The following is a 16698-nucleotide window of genomic DNA, read 5'->3' on the forward strand; positions in this document are numbered from 1 at the left end:
ACACAATCCTTCTCAATTCTTCCGAAAATCTCTGTGTTGAATGACCACGCAGTGAGAAAAGAAAGAATATACTGGCGGTAGTTTCAAAATTAAAAACAAATGTGATCTGTTCGTTCAGATCATTTGCATCTTGCTTCATTGTCTAGAGGCTGAAATCGTTTCTTCGATTTCTATTCCAGATGTTCAATTTTTTACCAAAAGTTGGACACCATGACATTTCGTTGTATCCTTTGAGTCAGGGTACCCTAAGAGTCGTTTTACCCTTCGAGTTTTCATGGTTGTCAAGGCCCGGCCCGGCCCGAAGGCCCGGGCAATCTGGCGCGAAAGTCAAATTTTCAAATTTTTTAATTTTTTTCGCGAAAAAGTCAAATTTTCGACTGTCAGTCAGAATTAGAAGAACTTCTGAAAAATAGTCAAAAATTGTCACATTTCTGATGAAAAATTGAAAAAAATTCGAAAAAAAATTGGAAAAAAGGGTCGTTTTTTGAAGCCGGGCCGGGCCATTGAAACAATTCTTTTTTTGCCCGGCCCGGGCCTTGACAACTATGCTAGTTTTGGCCAGTGTGGTGTGTTCAATCAGATCATTTCCATCTTGTTTCATTGTCTAGATCTATTTCATGTCTGCTCATTCGAACACTTTGTTTTAGAGAAATTCTTTGTTGAGTTTCCGAGAAAATATTCAAGCATGACAACGCATAATTACATATATGCCTGAAGTACAGAAAAATAGGGACAGAACGAGGGAGCAAGGGACATAGAGAACACGGGGATAAAATGAACAGATTGGGAGCACCCAGGAACAAGAAAGATGGGACAGGTGGAGAGCAAAAAGCGAAATTGAGCCTAGTCAACCGAAAGTTGGTTGGTTTCATCAGAGGGAGAGTGAGAGATGTTGTACATTAATACTTTGAAGCTGAAATGGGTTTGACTAGTAGTGAGATCAGTAAGTTGATGATTGAAGTAAGTTAGCAGAAAAAGAGGATTTCGCAGACATTGAAACATGAAAATAAGTGCGGAAAAGAAAATGTGAACTGGTAGAATCGGAGCCAAAACGATTAGTTGAGTGAAGGTGGGATTGCACGAGCCGGTAGACGAGGAGACGCGTTCGCAGATGATCCTCGACGGGGCGAAGCTGTCGCGCCAAAGTCTTTGAAGAATCGGAAACTGAATGCTTTTTATATGGTTACATATACCAGAACTTGAATTTAAAAACTTACAATTTTCGAACTCCCGAGTCTTTCCTCTCGTACTTCCATGGGTGCAGTTTCTCATCGGGCTCTTTTGGCATTGGACCATAAACTGGTAAATCATCACCATCAACACCGGGACTGTTTGCATTGTCCGAATTTCTACAACAGCCAATATGTATTACAATGAACATATTGAAAACGAAGAACTCACGGAGCTAATCTATCCGAGTCGTCGTCATCATCTAATCTCATTATTTCTTTCTTGGCACCAGGCTTGAATTGCTCAAGTTCTTCTTCGAGCTCCATAACGCGCCCTTTCAAAATGTTCTTCTCTTTTATAACTTCTCGTAATTCACCCAATGTGAAACGGGGTTCATTGTTATCCTGGAATTGTATATTGTTTGGTTCTGATAAATAAATTCCAATTAAAACAAAACTGACTTCTAAGATTCTGATAATAAAAGATCTTACCTGATTAGCTATTTGCATATCTTTACAAGCTCGGTCCGTTTCTTTGACGAGCTTTTTGAGCTCAATATTAGATTCTTCAGTTTTTTCTAACCGTTTCAAAACCTCCATTTTTTCTTCGACAATAACTCGTCCTTGTTTCTGGAGTGAGGAATTTTTTCTTAATAACTCTTCGTTCTGACGAATCAGTTTCTCAATAGAGTTTTGGAGCTGAAAACGAAAACTATTGAATCTATGTGAAACAGATGAAAAACTCACGTTTTCTACTTGGCACTGGTAAGTATCTACATCTTTTTGAAGTGCTTTTATTTCGTTCTTTTGTTGAGATGACATCTCTTTTAATTCCAAAAGCATTTTCAAGTCGGCTTCTCGCACTGAAATGCAAAGTTTCCGATCAGATTAATGAAACAGGTTATTCGTATCCCGAAAACTATGTTTTCCTGTTTTTGAGAAACTCACTTGAACTGCTCACAGGGCTATCACTGTTAGTAGGAAGGGATGAGACCGTCGTTGAGAGATTGCGATTTTCATTTACCAGATTTTTCACCATCTGTTGCAGATCATCGATATCTTTCCGATAGGTTTTTTCTACTTGTTCTAGTTCTTCTTCAAATTTCAAGTGCTGCTGATTTCTCTGATGTTTTTCCTGTTCCAATCGTTCAACAGCTTTTGATAACCTCATTATTTCTTCGTTCTCTCGGTCGTTTCCGGCAGCCATGGCTTCCAGTGTTTCCAAAGCAGAAATGACCTAGAAGACAGAAAAAAATATATATATTTAGTTTTTTTAAAGTATTGTATACCTTTGGCATGATTCCACGTACGCACTCATTTCCATAATTGTCTATGAGCTTCTCAAAGTCGTTGCCGATGGACGCTGCCAAGTCGTAGACGTCTACGACCTGCAAAACTCCAATTTGTCTTTTTCCACCCACTTCTATTATGTACTTTCCCTATTTTCTGCCATTTTCGGAGCTCTAATACTACGGGTCATAAATTTTCGAAACAACGTCGCTCATTTTTCATTTTTCAGAAAACGCTCTTTCGTAGCACTAAGCTTTGAGGCACCTCTAGGAAACCATCAGAATTTCTCATGTTACATAGTTCACCATTTCGGGTGGCCAATGTTTCGAAAACCAGAAAAAAGTGACGTGGACAAGTGACTAATATGTTTTTTTTCAATAAAAACGGGTTACCTACACCTAAATATAATGAGGAAAACACAGTTGCGAAATATTCTCTGTGAATTTGGTAATATCCAACCTTGCAATTTTTGATTGCCATGAAGTGTAGAAGGTGAAAAAGTCGTAGAAAGTCAAAGTTAAAGTGAAAATAATAATGATAATCAGCGAAAAATCATAGCGAGATAAGACAATTTGGAGAGGCGTGATTGACTGAAATGATGCTCTTTGGAGCAGGCAGAGTGGGGCGATCGACCGACAAAGAACACAACACAGGTGTGTTTATGTCAGTATTTGCCCGCTTCTCTCATAGGAGAAATCACGCCCCAAAAACCATGCGAAAAAACCCTTTTTCTCTCTTCCGCCTACTAGAATCCTATTGTCTTTTTTTCTTAAAAGGAAGTGATGATTGAATCGATTCAGTTATGGAATGGTCATAGCCATTTTCGGCTGCTACTGCTAATTGAATGATTTTCTTTCTTGCTATAGGAATTCCTACTAATCATTCTAAGTGCGGTACATTCGTGTTTTCGGAATCAGCTTCATTTCATTTATGTTCATATGACTTTTTTCATGTTTTCGGAATTACATGAAATATTTTAAAATTAACATTTCTTCCTGGTTTACCAAAATCAGAAATTCATTCATTATATTTTCAATGAGAATTTGAAATAAGGCACCAATGATTTCACCACAAACTATAAAGAAACATTTCTTTGAATTTTTGAAAACGTATATTTTTAAAAAGATAAAAAGAACACTCACCGTAATGTGTTTACTAGGACTTTGTGGTGACGAAGCTCTCGCTGCGGCCATTGCATTCACGAACGCGGAGATCTTCTTGCGGGGACGATGAAGAACGGCAGAAGAAGAGGGACGGTCTGAACTACAGCATTCAAGAATAAACTCGTCAAAGCAACGGTTAACGAGTAGTTCGGACGCCATTGCTCCGCAGATTAGTTAATGTTTTTAGTCTTTGACGATGACGACAACGAATAAAGCAAGAACAATAACAAGAAAAGTGATAGTTGGTTGAGAATTGAATGAACAGAATAGAGCAGACACGAGGAATAGACTGTTTGCTCATAGACACCTTTGCATGAATAGGAATATGGGACGATAGAGAGGCCAGTATAGGACTGTTCCTTTCCACGCGGATCGCCACAAAATGACAGTTTGACGTGGCGTAGGTTGTGAATCGACGTGAATTGAAATGGTGTCGACGCGGCGAACGAAGGCAAAAAAGGGAAGCAAGAAAAAACGGACAACGGGGCGGGGTTTATTTGACATGAAAACGGACAGAGTAGGCAGTTGTAAAAATAAAGAGTAAAAGAGAAAAGAATAAGGGCCACCGGATGACGAGAAAACGAAGAGATAACACCAAATCTAATTTTGCATTCAAAGCTCCAAGAATCTTTTTTCATACTATTTTGTGGTCAGATGTTCACATAACTACTGGTAGTAGAACATATTAACTTCAGTTTTCATAAGAGGATGTTATGAAAAGGGCTATGCATAATACAAAAAGGGTCAGATTAAGAAGAATGATTAAGTAGTCTTCAACCACTGTAGTTTTGACTTGCAACGGACCGGGCCGGGCCGGAATTAAAATTTCTCCGGCCCGGAAGTTCAGTGCTGAAAAAAATTCAATTTTTTTTCTCGAAAATTTCCCGATTTTTTTGAAAAATATTTTTTAAGAACAATTTTTTGTACGTTTCGAATGTTGTTGAAAAATATACTTGATGAAAAATATGAAAAATTCTCAGAAAATAAATTGTTGGATAAAAAATGAGTGAAAAAAGTTCAAAAATTCAAATCCGGGCCGACCGGGCCGGCCCGGAATTTTGCAAGTCTGTTTTTGGTTAATAGTCCATATTAAACGAAACTTTCGTTCAAGAATAAGCAAAAATACAATTTTTCCAGATTTTTGATTTCTAGACAATAACAAAACGGCACCAGAAAGTGAACACTAACAAGAAATACAAAAACCTGATTAGTGTCTCGCTAAACGAACAATATTTCGAGCTGAGAGGCTATGATGAATGGGCTGTCCGATTCTGAGTGAGAAAGGAGGGGGATTCTTGTTTTAGGACGATTAACTTAATTTGATTAGGTATACAAAAAGACAATCCAAAAATGGAATAAGGATGAAGAAGAAGAAGAAGACAATGAGGTTATGGATTGGAGGAAAAAGAGCCGGATGGAATATCAGGTTTCTTCAAAAAAGACCAATATTTCTTATGCTAGGCTGACGGAACGTGACGAGATGATTACTTCAGGAAATGTACTAGAAGGGAGTGTGATCGAGGTATAGAGAAAGAGTAGCTGAGAAGTACAGTAGAATGAATAATTCAGGCAACGAATGGTTGGTCACTTTGTGAGAAAGAAGTACACATTTCAAACTGGAAGAGGACATTTTCTGATTATAAATGGATGAGAAAATTACTCCGCCGAGATGAAAGGGAATATGCACTATATATGTACTTAGTTGTCATATCTTAATTGTTATTTTTTTAATTAAGAATAGCCAGATGAGGCCATGAGTATTACTTCGACTAAATACGGTTTGATAATGTTATCAATATTCACTGATAACTAATAGAGCAGAGAGTGTGTGAAGTGGGTTATAAACAAACCAAATAAGATAATTTACCCACTCAAGTGGTATGACCACTTGGCGAATGCAATCCGATACTCAATCTTATCATCTTGCGTATGTAGATAATGCAACCATCACGAAGAACACACCAATTGGATGATTACGGAATGAAAACGATAACGAAAAACGTATTTCAAGGAATTTCGGTGTTTTCATATGTCCAAAAAACAAAAATATTTGCTTTGAAAACTTTTTATGTATTAACAAAACTGAATTAGCAAATACTGACGAGCAAAAGTATTGAAACAGAATGACAGTGTAAAGTCAAGAGTGAAATGCTAACTGAGTCATTTTTGTTTGCTCGAACACTTACAATTTGCTAACGACCTCAAATAAAAGTTAGCGGTTTTGAATAGTTAGTTACAGATGTCTGGTTGGAATGATGCGTAATCGATGCCGAAAAACGTTAAGACTAGATGCATGAAAAAAAAGAAAAAGCTGCGGCGGTCAATGTTTGCAATGTTCGGAATGAAGACGGAAGAGCCCACGAAAAGCCGGCTCTTTTCGATGAGGGAAAAACCATTCCCACGAGGGTTTCTTTGAGGGGGCGAGGGTCGAGAGATGCTGAGTGACTGGTGACGGAGCAGTCATGAATTTGAAATTCTGAAATTCACATTTGCCGAAATGGATGTGTTGGAGACGTCTGAACCGGACGACGTTTATCATCGAAAGAGCTTTTTGGAGAGAAATTGGTGAGGAGACAGAGCTTCTAATTGGGAGTACCCATCGACTAGGAGCAGTAGAGAAGACGAGAATAGCAAGAAGGAAGGAAGAACCATGATGAAGAGCAGTGCTATGTTGTCTTGCCGAATAATTGAGGAGCTTTTGAAGAGTCTTGTTTGGGTTACAAAAGATGGAAAATGAGATAACAACGGGGGATTCTGGAGATTATGAAAGGGACGAATCTGACAAAATGTGCAAAATGAGAAAGCATGAAAAACATAGAAGTGTAAAATAAGCGAAACGAAGAAACTAAGAATACCGAAACGTTTTGCTTAGTTTCAAATGGGAAGATTTATTTTTAAAAAAGACGAAAATAGAACTCAATGTAGAGCACAGAGGGCACTGAAGACGAACAAAAACCTAATTATGCAACTGCACACCGCCTTCTTTTCGATCTTCCTCAACGAACCACGTTATACATATTTTACAATTTTAAAAAGAAAGAAAGAAGACGCGTCACGAAAAGAAGCAGGAAATGGATATTTATTCACACCACGAATTCTTAAATTCGAATCCGTTATCCGCTTACATAATGGACTGAAATTCAAAGAACCTTTTTTGGGAGCCCAACGTTGTTTTCAAACAAAGAATAAAGTATTCCGAAGACGTTTTAGTGCTGAAAAAATCAAGTGCACTCAATTGCTAGTGGAAAAAATGGGAATTTTTTCTTTCCCGTGCCGCATCTCTTTCGTACACTTTCACGAAAAGAAGAAGCATGGAAAGGCACCGCTCGGCAGCATTATGATGCCTACTGACGAGGGCCGTTTGTTGAGCAGCAACAGAAGAACATTTCATGTTTTGTTTTGACCATTAGGGCTTATTTATCTCATATTATGTATAAATAGCGCAGATGTGGTAAATAATATATAAAGTTGGAATAAACAAGTGGATAGTTTCTTCAGTCTTAGGATGGAAAAGTCCTTTGCACAAAAAAGAAAAATTTTCGTACGCAGAAAAAATATGGAATATATTTCAAAGCAAATAATGCTATATTTAAATAATATACGATGGAATCGAGAGCGGAACTAGATATAAAATAGTGCTGAACTATTGAAGACAATTGAGAAAAAAATGTGCTACGGAAAACCGCTAGTGTTGTATTTTTAAAATATTGAACGTACAAAAAATATAGAAGGATTGAGTTTACACTGTTCAATAAGCTTCGAATGTTTGAAAACTTAAGAAAATGAAATTTCAGATTAATTACTCGATCTCACAATTATTTGGAACGTTTTATCGTAGACGCTTGATAACAAAAAAAAAGAACAAAACAGAAAAAGATAAGGCGTGGGAAAAAGGCAGCTGGTGGCAGCCGGCTGGCAACTAGAGAAACTTCGATTGTTAAAGTACACACCAACGATACTCCGAAATAACGGTATCGCGCTTTGTTTAGCGATTTGAAGTTTTCAAACTTTTCCATCAAATTTCTGTTTCCTAAACAAAACGTTCCTAAATTTTGTTTTCAGATGCTTAGAAGTTTGTGCTCTGTTGCAATTCGACTTGGCCAAAAAAGACAACCACGTTTTTTGTCAAGTACGGCATCCGGCGGCGATGACGACGGAGTGAGATTTTCAACCAAAATGATATGGCTTCTCAAAACGAAAATTTCAGAAAGGACCGAAAGCAAAGGATATTATCGATGACAACTTGCTCAAAGCCATTGATGGAGTAGCAAACGACATTCATCCACAAAGCATTACAGAAAAGAAATCGTACGTCATTTAAAAATATCATATTGGCTTGAAAAATTTGTTCACTACACTTCGCATTAATTTTTTTAAACTATTTCTTATTCACAAAAGTAACTTTATAAAAAATTAATGAAGCGGTTGCGTTTTCAGATTAAAACATACGCTCATAAATCGACTTGTAGCAAATGAAAAAGCCAGCTTTGACGCTGCTGCAGTTTCAGCCAATAGCGAAATGCTCGATGATCAGGCACTTATTGGACTTCTTGCTGATGTTGCTGGTGATGCCAAAGTAGAGAAGAAAGTTCCTCCCAAGTGAGTTGTTCTAAACCAATAAATTTTATGAACCATGCGTTATCGAGTTATAGGTCTGCCCAATTGCGGCAAGAAAGGCGAGGTCTTGTTCTTCTACGAAAAGAGATCTTTTATCAAGCTATTCATAGTGGATTTACAACAGAAGAAGCACGCGTCAAGTCGGAGACGATCGTCAATGAGGCGCAGATAAAACTTGCAGAACAACGAAAAGCTCTTTTAAGTGACGTTCGAGAAAAGTTAGAGAATGATGAAACTGAACAGACAGAAAGAAGCGAGAAAGAACATAAACTATTCACAACGGCTCTCGAATTCTTGGAAAAGATTTATAAAGACGATATGATCAATAGTGACGCACGTAAGATAGTGAATGTAGACAAAGATGCCATCAAATTCTTTCAACAAAGACCTCTTGGGACCTGGAAAAAATCGGAGAAGTATGAGGACCATTCGCTCGAATTTTGGACTCGGTGGGATCAAAGAGCTGCAACGTACTGAAAAATGTTGTTTATAATATTTAATTGTATCGTTTTCAGCATTGCAAATGGATCTTTTGGTCCAACAAACTCTTTTGAAGAGCAAATCGATTGGACAACCAAAGGAAAACAATGGGAATATCCAATTGATAACGAATTCAAAATGGGCGACGAAGCTGGAGTATCTTTTATTGATCATGTCTTCTTGGAACGACATCTTCCGTCATTAGGTATTCCAAAAACCGGACCAATTGCACATTTTATGCATTTAGTAAGTGTATTTTTCTGATATTATTTGAAATCATGGTGAAAGTTGCTGGAAAATGTAGTAGTTTAACTAGAAAACAAAATCGTTTCAAAAATCTGTTGATCGTGAAAATTTTTAAGACTGCTGCAATTTGTAACATCAAAATAATTGTGTAGTGAATCGTTCTCAATATAATTATTTCTCAGGTGTGCGTTGGTTTATCGAAGAATCCATACATGACTGCAGCGAAAAAACGGGAACACTTGAAATGGTTTGCTGATTACTTTAATACGGAAAAACAAAAACTGGTTCACAAGCTTCACGAACAGGAACAAGTTGCTGCTCAGAATGCTCTTTAACTGATTTTTTTAATGTTTCAGTTTTTAGTTTATTTTTCATATGTAAATTCAGCTTAGGTATTTTACTGCAGTTTGTTGTTTTCCGTTTGTTATTTTCTTTCTTATCTTCAAGAAAAAAGGTTCATATTTATATTTCGATTTAATTCTATGTAATTTTGAAACAACTCGGTGGATTAATCCCCGAGTAGAAATATATGACGCGTAATTTTTCTTCAATCTCAATATAATTTCTTTGCAGCCTGGAATGGAAGACCTTTCTGAATACTTTGTGACTAACACGTCGCACATTTTCAACGTCAGGTAAGAATATTTTGAACTATAGTTAACCAGGTATTTATTTTCGTAAAACTTTTTCTCTTGTCGTTAAGTTTCTATTATTGGTGAATTCACATTTTCCCATTTACCTATGCAACGGAACCAATTAAAATTCGGGACATAGATCGCCGTATTCTGCAATTCATCGTAACGTTGTCGCCTCACGCACCTATTCTACCGCTCATTGTCACTGTCAATGTCCTTTTGACTTTTTAATGGTCTGTCCGCCCTCTTCAGTTGAAGAGGCTAACTTTCACAGAAAAATTATATTTTTATTGTTCTTCGTTCGATAAATCAGAACAAATCAGGTGTCAGAAACTATAACTTTTTCATCGAAAAATAGTAGATCATAACTTATTTTGGAAATCTACGACTGAAAAATCTAATATCGACCCGTTCGTAGAAAAAACAATACGATACTATCTTCTCGATCGTAGTTAATTAGACAACAGTACAACAGATGCGAACGAGCAGAAACCTCTCCGTGCACACACAGCAAAGGTCTAACACATGCAGCGTTACGCGAGAAACGTTGTTCTCTTTCTACTTTTTTATTCTAGATTTACGTTCACTCTAGTCAGTTGAATATAACCGAGCCCATCTTCCCCTGAGATAATTGTTTACCTAAACATTCACATTCTGGCATTATTGATCTTAATGTGAAACAATTAACCAATTTAGTCTGTTTATTTTTCAAATGCCAGCCAATCTCAACCGAATACCTTGGAGAACTCATTGGCATATCCACTAGCGGTGCACAATTTCTATACAAACATTTGCAGGTGTCGTTTCCCTTTCTCCCAATCTCGCAGTTCTGCCCGCTATTATCCCTGCCCTCCATCGGCTCGCCCCAAACTCGTACTGTCCATCCTCCCCGTCTTCTTCCCCCACCCCCCCCCCCCCGTATATGGTCTATTCCCATTTTACACTCTTCTTCTCTTCTCTTCTCTCTCTCTCTCTCTCTCTTCCTCTTCTCCCCTTCTTCTTCCTCCAATTCTATCCACCCGATTCGCTCGTAGCGATCACGGTTTGTTATTGTTGCTATTGACCATACAGTGGGTGACGATGGCACGATTATGACCTCCTCCTTTCCTTTCTCTCATTTTTCTCTACTCTGCTCCTCAACCAGTTAGATAGGAGTTTGTTTATGTTTCTTTTCTAATAATTCTGCACCCTGGAACCTGATCGTTGACTCCATAGACAAAGCGGTGACCATCCAGTTGATTCCTTCTTTTTTTCGAAAATATAATATTGGAAAAAAACATGTGCCTGGCTGTTTGTTTTTTATGGTTTGGTTTGGTTTCAATAACGAGCCGCCAGGAAAGAAAACAAGTGGCTTCTGTTACCCGGCCAATAACGAAATTTTAACAAGAGTCTTGATTATCGTTTTTTGAAAGTGTTTCGCGACATTTTTGATTTGTGTGTAGACATTCTTGTTATAACAGTTTTTCTGAGTTGAACTTCAGAGCAATTTTAGTTTGAATCGTAGTTTCTTCCACATTATTAATTTCTTCTGATTCTCTTCGTAAATATATTTTTATCGGGTTCTAAAGTGAGCCCGAGCACCGATTAATCATTGGTAGTAAAAATAAGAGAAGCAACAGGAACACATGCAGCCGGCAACTAGCAGAAAGTGGGTGACCGGGCGGTCCTGTTTTTGGTAGGAAAAAAGACGAAGAAGCGGGAGACACACGGTGACAGAAACAACGGGAGATTGCGTGTGCGTTTATACACACAGAGAGACATCAAGTAAAAATATGCTTCTTCTTTTTCGTTTTCTTCTGTGGTTTCTTCTTATTTTCTGGCTTCCTCTGCAACAATCTTCTTTTCACATTTCCTCTTCTCGTTTTCTCACAATGGGTTTATTCACATTTCTCTATTTCAAAAACTAAATTTTGAAACTCCCTCTCCTGCCATTTTTTCAAATTCTAGTTCTCTTAGGTTTCCACTCGCACATCAATGTTTTCGTCATTCTGTTTGTGTCTATGTGTGTGTGCTGTGTTTTTTATTCGTGAAGCGGCTCAACTGCATCCTGGCGCACTCCTTTCTCGTGGGCGCTTTATTATTTATTCCAGGCTCAAGCACAGCTATTCTACTTCGTAAATTCTAACATACACAATCGAGTGACGTCGTTTGTGGATACCTGTCGGTTGCCATCAAGAAGGATTAATGTGTGGTATAGTCTAGTTCATGACAGAGTGATGTCATTTTGAGGACTTAAGAAGTACCTATCGGCTCTTTTTATGCTTTAAAATTAAGTATCATTTTTCCATTAAGTTCATGGGGGATAGTTCAGTAGGACTTTTTTTCTCTTTTCGTATGGATCCGTGAGTAAAAGTAGATTTCAATCTGATTGCTTTTATTTTTTTTTGGTTAGTGGCATCGGATCGAAATCCTTTCAATCTAACTTATCCGATTATTCTAATCTATTCCAATCACAAATAAGGATACCATTTGTTCACTGAAACGAGAACGAAGCCTTGTGGAAGTGGGAATTACTATATTTTCATCCTGTAAAATAGAAGTTCCTAGTGAATGAAAATTACACCAGCTGTTCGTTCATCCTCTGGCACTTAGTACTTGTATTGAGAAAGTGGATCAGTCGTCATGAATATCGCTGTTTTCAAATATGTGTCCATCAAGGTATACTCATATTCGCACGTGAACATAATCATATAGCGTGGGTCGAGATATTATTTTTTTTACGATTCAAGCATAGATATACACAGAGGCATAGATAATCAGAATCGAAATAACGCGGCTACTTGAAAGACAACGAACACAGCCCATTCGTCTGTCCGCTACACCGCAGTCGCCGATGAGTTATTTTGGATTGAGGCGCGTATTCGTCTCCTGTTCCTACTGCTTCTTTCCAACCACCAAATCTTCCTATTCGTTGTCGGTGACGGACACCGCTCCTCGCGCTCTGGTGACCGCCATCGGTTTGCGTCCCTCCTCGATGATCGCGCCTCTCATTTATTTCTACGTCTCCCTTTCTTTTCAATAACGCTCCTCATGTAAACTGATGATCTAATAATGAAGAATAGTGCCTCCACGAAAAAGAAAAATGACTCTTCTTTTTTGTGTCACCGATAATTGACAGTATTAAGTACGTGTCTACCCTTCTCTTTTTCACTACTATCAAACCGTTTCAGCGGAGAATGCATGTGCTGATGTTTTCATGCGTTCAAAAGTCTCCATCTTTTCTCAATTGTTTCGTAGATTCGCACGCCCTTTTTCTGACGGTGCGTCGACAAAATTTTTATCAGTCAGTTTGCGGCATTTTGTTCTCATATATTTTTTCTGAAACCAACTTTTTCTATAGAATATCAGCTTTTCTATAGAATATCAGCTTAGTTCTGTATTATAAGTTGAAGTATTTTGAGTTATACTATTCATCGTTGGTTTTTTCCTCTTCTTTTTGCTTGTCTAGACCAAGCCAGATTTTTTGTTTTTCTTCGAATGATCAAGTCGTTTTACGAACACTATTTTAGACAACACATCTACGCGAACACTCATCTCACTTTCATCGTTTTGATTCTAGAAAATTACACCATCATGTCCCCAAATAAAACGAAACGGTGGTGAAAAAAGACATTGAAATGAATCGAAGCCTCGTAGATTCGTATGTGTGTCCCTCTTCGAATTATGCGTTTTAATTGATTCGCGAAAAGAGTCGAAAGGGCAAACGGGTCACCACTAGATTTCTCGCTGGCTTTTTATAACTTCTGATGTTCCTACTGCTACCCTTTCTCTTACTTTTTCTCGTTCTTTCTACCGGTCGGGCCAACGTGGTCGTCTTCACTATTTTTTCAACAACGTCTTCAACTCCTAGGTTATGTTTCGTCTACAGAGACTTAGAGAGACAAGAAGAGAAACACTGGTCGAATGATGATGGCGTTAGCAATGGTGGTATACGACGTATGTCGCTCTTTTCTTTTCATTCCCCTCTATATCTTGGAGTAGTGCACGCTCCGGCGGTAGTGTGTCCATATCTCATCCCGGTCGGCAACAGCCCTCCTTCTTTTCTACCAAAAGGATATGACTCTTAGAGGCGACGGAGGAGTGACTTCATTGAGTATGTGCTTTTCTGTCGAGACTCAAAAAAGATTGGTGTAGTCCGCAAAGATGAATAGTTTCGTTGGTAACAATACCTTCGATACTAACCACCTTATGTAGTCTACTTCGTTGTAACACATGGTTCAAATGGTGTTGTTTGCGAAAGGAAGGATTAGAAGTCTCGAGTGATCACCCGGGCGGTCGCTTACCATCGGCCGCTCACCAACGCCCTCCCACCAATGCCCTCATCGTGCACTGTTGGCTGCCTGACGTGTCTAGGTATGCGAGATGACGACGTTCTCGAAGTGAAGTGTTCGGATATTGATACCTGCGAAAAAAATTACCGCAGTTTTTTGAGTTATGGATTTCTCTCGTCGGCGGATTTCACCACTTCATCATTTTTAAAAGATTAGTCTGCTTGTCTACACCTCAGCCTACATCGTCATAATAATTGCTATGCCCTGTTTCTTCAGCTCTAGTAACGAGACTCAAATCTCACCTATCTCATTTTCTTCACCACGCCATGTTCTGACGTGCTGGAGTTTTTTTGGTCAAGCTTCGTGCCATCAGGCTACACACATGCAGCAAACACTCGCATACACACATGCACACTCACTAAACACATCGAGACACCCTCCCTTTTTTATTCCGAAAATACACACAACACATGAAACCGCTCTGCTACGGGTTTCTGGTCTCCTTGTGCCGACTCCAAAATCATCCAAGCTCTAATTTTTTCTCAATTTCACGTTTTTTATACTTGTACTTCTCTATTCCTTTTTACAACTTTGATACTTCCTTCCTTCCTTTCAGTCTACACTTGTGTTCCTCTAGATGGTCTAACTGCGCCTCTTCGTCTCATACACTCTTTCCCTCTCGCGTTCATTCGCTGTCGTTTTCATCTTCTCTTTCTCAATCTCTTCCTCTTCTGTTCTCTATCGGCGCCCGGGTTTTTTTGCATGGCGCCGCCGCCGTCACCCGCAAAGCTGCATATGTGTGTATGCATGTATGTATATGTTTGTGCGTATCTTTATTCGTAACTGAACGGCTGTAATGTTCTACCTATACGTTAACTCGCGTATCAAGTCAGAACTCGCGGTGCAATCGTTTTTCCACTGTACAATTTATATCCTTTGGTGAATTTGATCATTCGCTTTTGTCGGTTTCTTTACATTCAGAATCCATACATTATCTCTTTTTGAAATGCTACTTTCTTCCGTTCTTCCCATTTTCTTCTACAACCTTCTTCATTTTTCTATGTAAACCACCCGGTCGGTCCTGTCGTACCTTGCCATATGATTGAATGCCCTACGCGTTCCAAAAATGCGAACGCAACCGGTGGAGTTTATAAATTCCTCTTCTTTTAGTCCTCCTTTTCCTCCCAGTTTGTCCTCTCTCTTTGCTCTTTATGTGCTCAGAAATTCAAGATACTTCTCCTTTCGCCTTCTTTTCCACAATTCGCCACTCCTCGCCTTACGCCACGCCACGCCGTCGTCTTCTTCTTCCTCCCGCCCCATTTTGCTCATTCATTTCACTGCTCACACTGCCGTCCTTCTATTCCTCCTGCTTTTCCTTCTCCTCTTTCTATTCCTTCTAGTCAGGAGAAGAAGGGGAGGCCCCATCGAGATTTTGTGCTTCTCGTGCCAACCCTAATAACAAGCACATCAGATGTTTGAAATTGACTAGTCGTGTCTTTCTCTTACCCCTCACTCTCCCTCTATATTTTCTCGGGCTTTCCTTCATCTTGTTTTTTCTACATACAACTTCACTCCTCCCATTTTTCTCCGTTCGTTTTCTTCAACCTAATTTTTAGTGTTCCGTTTTCAGGAATCCGAAAAAAAACGTCGTCGGAATGAAACCGTCGACAAGCAAAACATCGTCTTTATCACATTCACCACCACCTGAAGAACCGACGGTGCCATATGTAAACGACAATTTGCCGAATCCAGAAGACGAACCGTAAGTCTTGACTTGTAGATTAAACAGCTACTTTTTCTATATACAGTGTTTATAGGTGCGTGAGTGATATAAGTTTGTTTGAATTGGGTGAAGAACGACATCGTCAAAAGTCGAAACAGGCGGCTGAAAAATACGAGAGGATTATACCGGCGTTGGTGGCTGACCAAAGAGCTGTGACTGGACATCTCTTCCATAGATACACAGAAGATGAAGAGCGAAAAAGGCTTGAGCAGCAAAAAAACAAGGAGGCAATGAGTGCATCAGCAGCACCTACATCTCGAAACGGTCACATCGGTGAAAATAGAAAACGACGAAACGATGCGGTAGCCCAGCCTACTGAAGAAGATTGGAGACGAGTTCAACAACAGCAGCACTGGATGGCTCAATCTCAAATGCCAAACGGGTTCCATTTGCAGCAGCAACAGTTTCTTCACCAGCAACAACAACAACAGCAACAATATTTGGCACATCAATCAGTTCCAACACCTGCCTCAATACATCAGCCGAGTCCAGTCGAAATGCAAAATGTTGGGGACCGTCTATCGGCAGTTGACGAAAATATTCTGAATGTTCCTGACGGAAAATGGTTCGACGAGCTAGCTGTGATAGTGGCTGTAAGATTTTCAAAACTTTCAATAAGAATAATAGACATAATCACGAACAATATCCTGTGCTATTTAATATATGTTTATGGCATTTAGTGCCAAAAGATGTATTAAATAGCACAAGTTGTTGATCTTGCATAGGTTCATAACCATCTTGAACAAGATAACAAAATATGTTTTTTTTTCAGGAAAACTATAACGCCGATACTGTACTGGGACCCGACACATACGATACATTCTTAAACGAGTTGGAGTCAACGGAACCTATTGCTGAAACATCAAAGTCTCCGATGGAAAAGATAATTGATCGAATACCATCAGCTGCGACCGTTCAGAATCCTCAGCAACTAGCTCAGCAACAGCAACAGCATCAGAATAAAATGCGATTGTTGCAACAGCAACAGCAAGAGCAACAACAACAACTTCAGCAGCAAGAGATGCAAAGATTGGAGCAACAAAG

General features: G+C 38.9%; 2 protein-coding genes across 2 annotated transcripts; one reads left to right on the top strand and one right to left on the bottom strand.

Moving 5' to 3' along the window:
- Nucleotides 1-1055: 1055 nt before the first annotated feature.
- Nucleotides 1056-3781, bottom strand: GCK72_009705 (uncharacterized protein; the record flags this gene model as incomplete). Its single annotated transcript, XM_053727499.1, has 8 exons — nucleotides 1056-1164; nucleotides 1218-1349; nucleotides 1402-1574; nucleotides 1662-1868; nucleotides 1917-2032; nucleotides 2118-2406; nucleotides 2459-2557; nucleotides 3602-3781. 8 exons carry the CDS (start codon nucleotides 3779-3781, stop codon nucleotides 1056-1058), a joined length of 1305 nt encoding a protein of 434 aa, XP_053587076.1.
- Nucleotides 3782-7684: 3903 nt separating this feature from the next.
- On the top strand, nucleotides 7685-9300 carry GCK72_009706 (uncharacterized protein; the record flags this gene model as incomplete). The annotated part of the gene is made up of 6 exons (XM_003113311.2): nucleotides 7685-7780; nucleotides 7830-7930; nucleotides 8060-8221; nucleotides 8275-8709; nucleotides 8755-8965; nucleotides 9148-9300. The coding sequence occupies 6 exons, from the start codon at nucleotides 7685-7687 to the stop codon at nucleotides 9298-9300; spliced, it is 1158 nt and encodes a 385-aa protein (XP_003113359.2).
- Between the last annotated feature and the right edge of the window lie 7398 nt (nucleotides 9301-16698).

This window comes from Caenorhabditis remanei, chromosome III, assembly GCF_010183535.1.
Source record: "Caenorhabditis remanei strain PX506 chromosome III, whole genome shotgun sequence".
In the NCBI taxonomy this organism is placed as follows: Eukaryota; Metazoa; Nematoda; class Chromadorea; order Rhabditida; family Rhabditidae; genus Caenorhabditis; species Caenorhabditis remanei.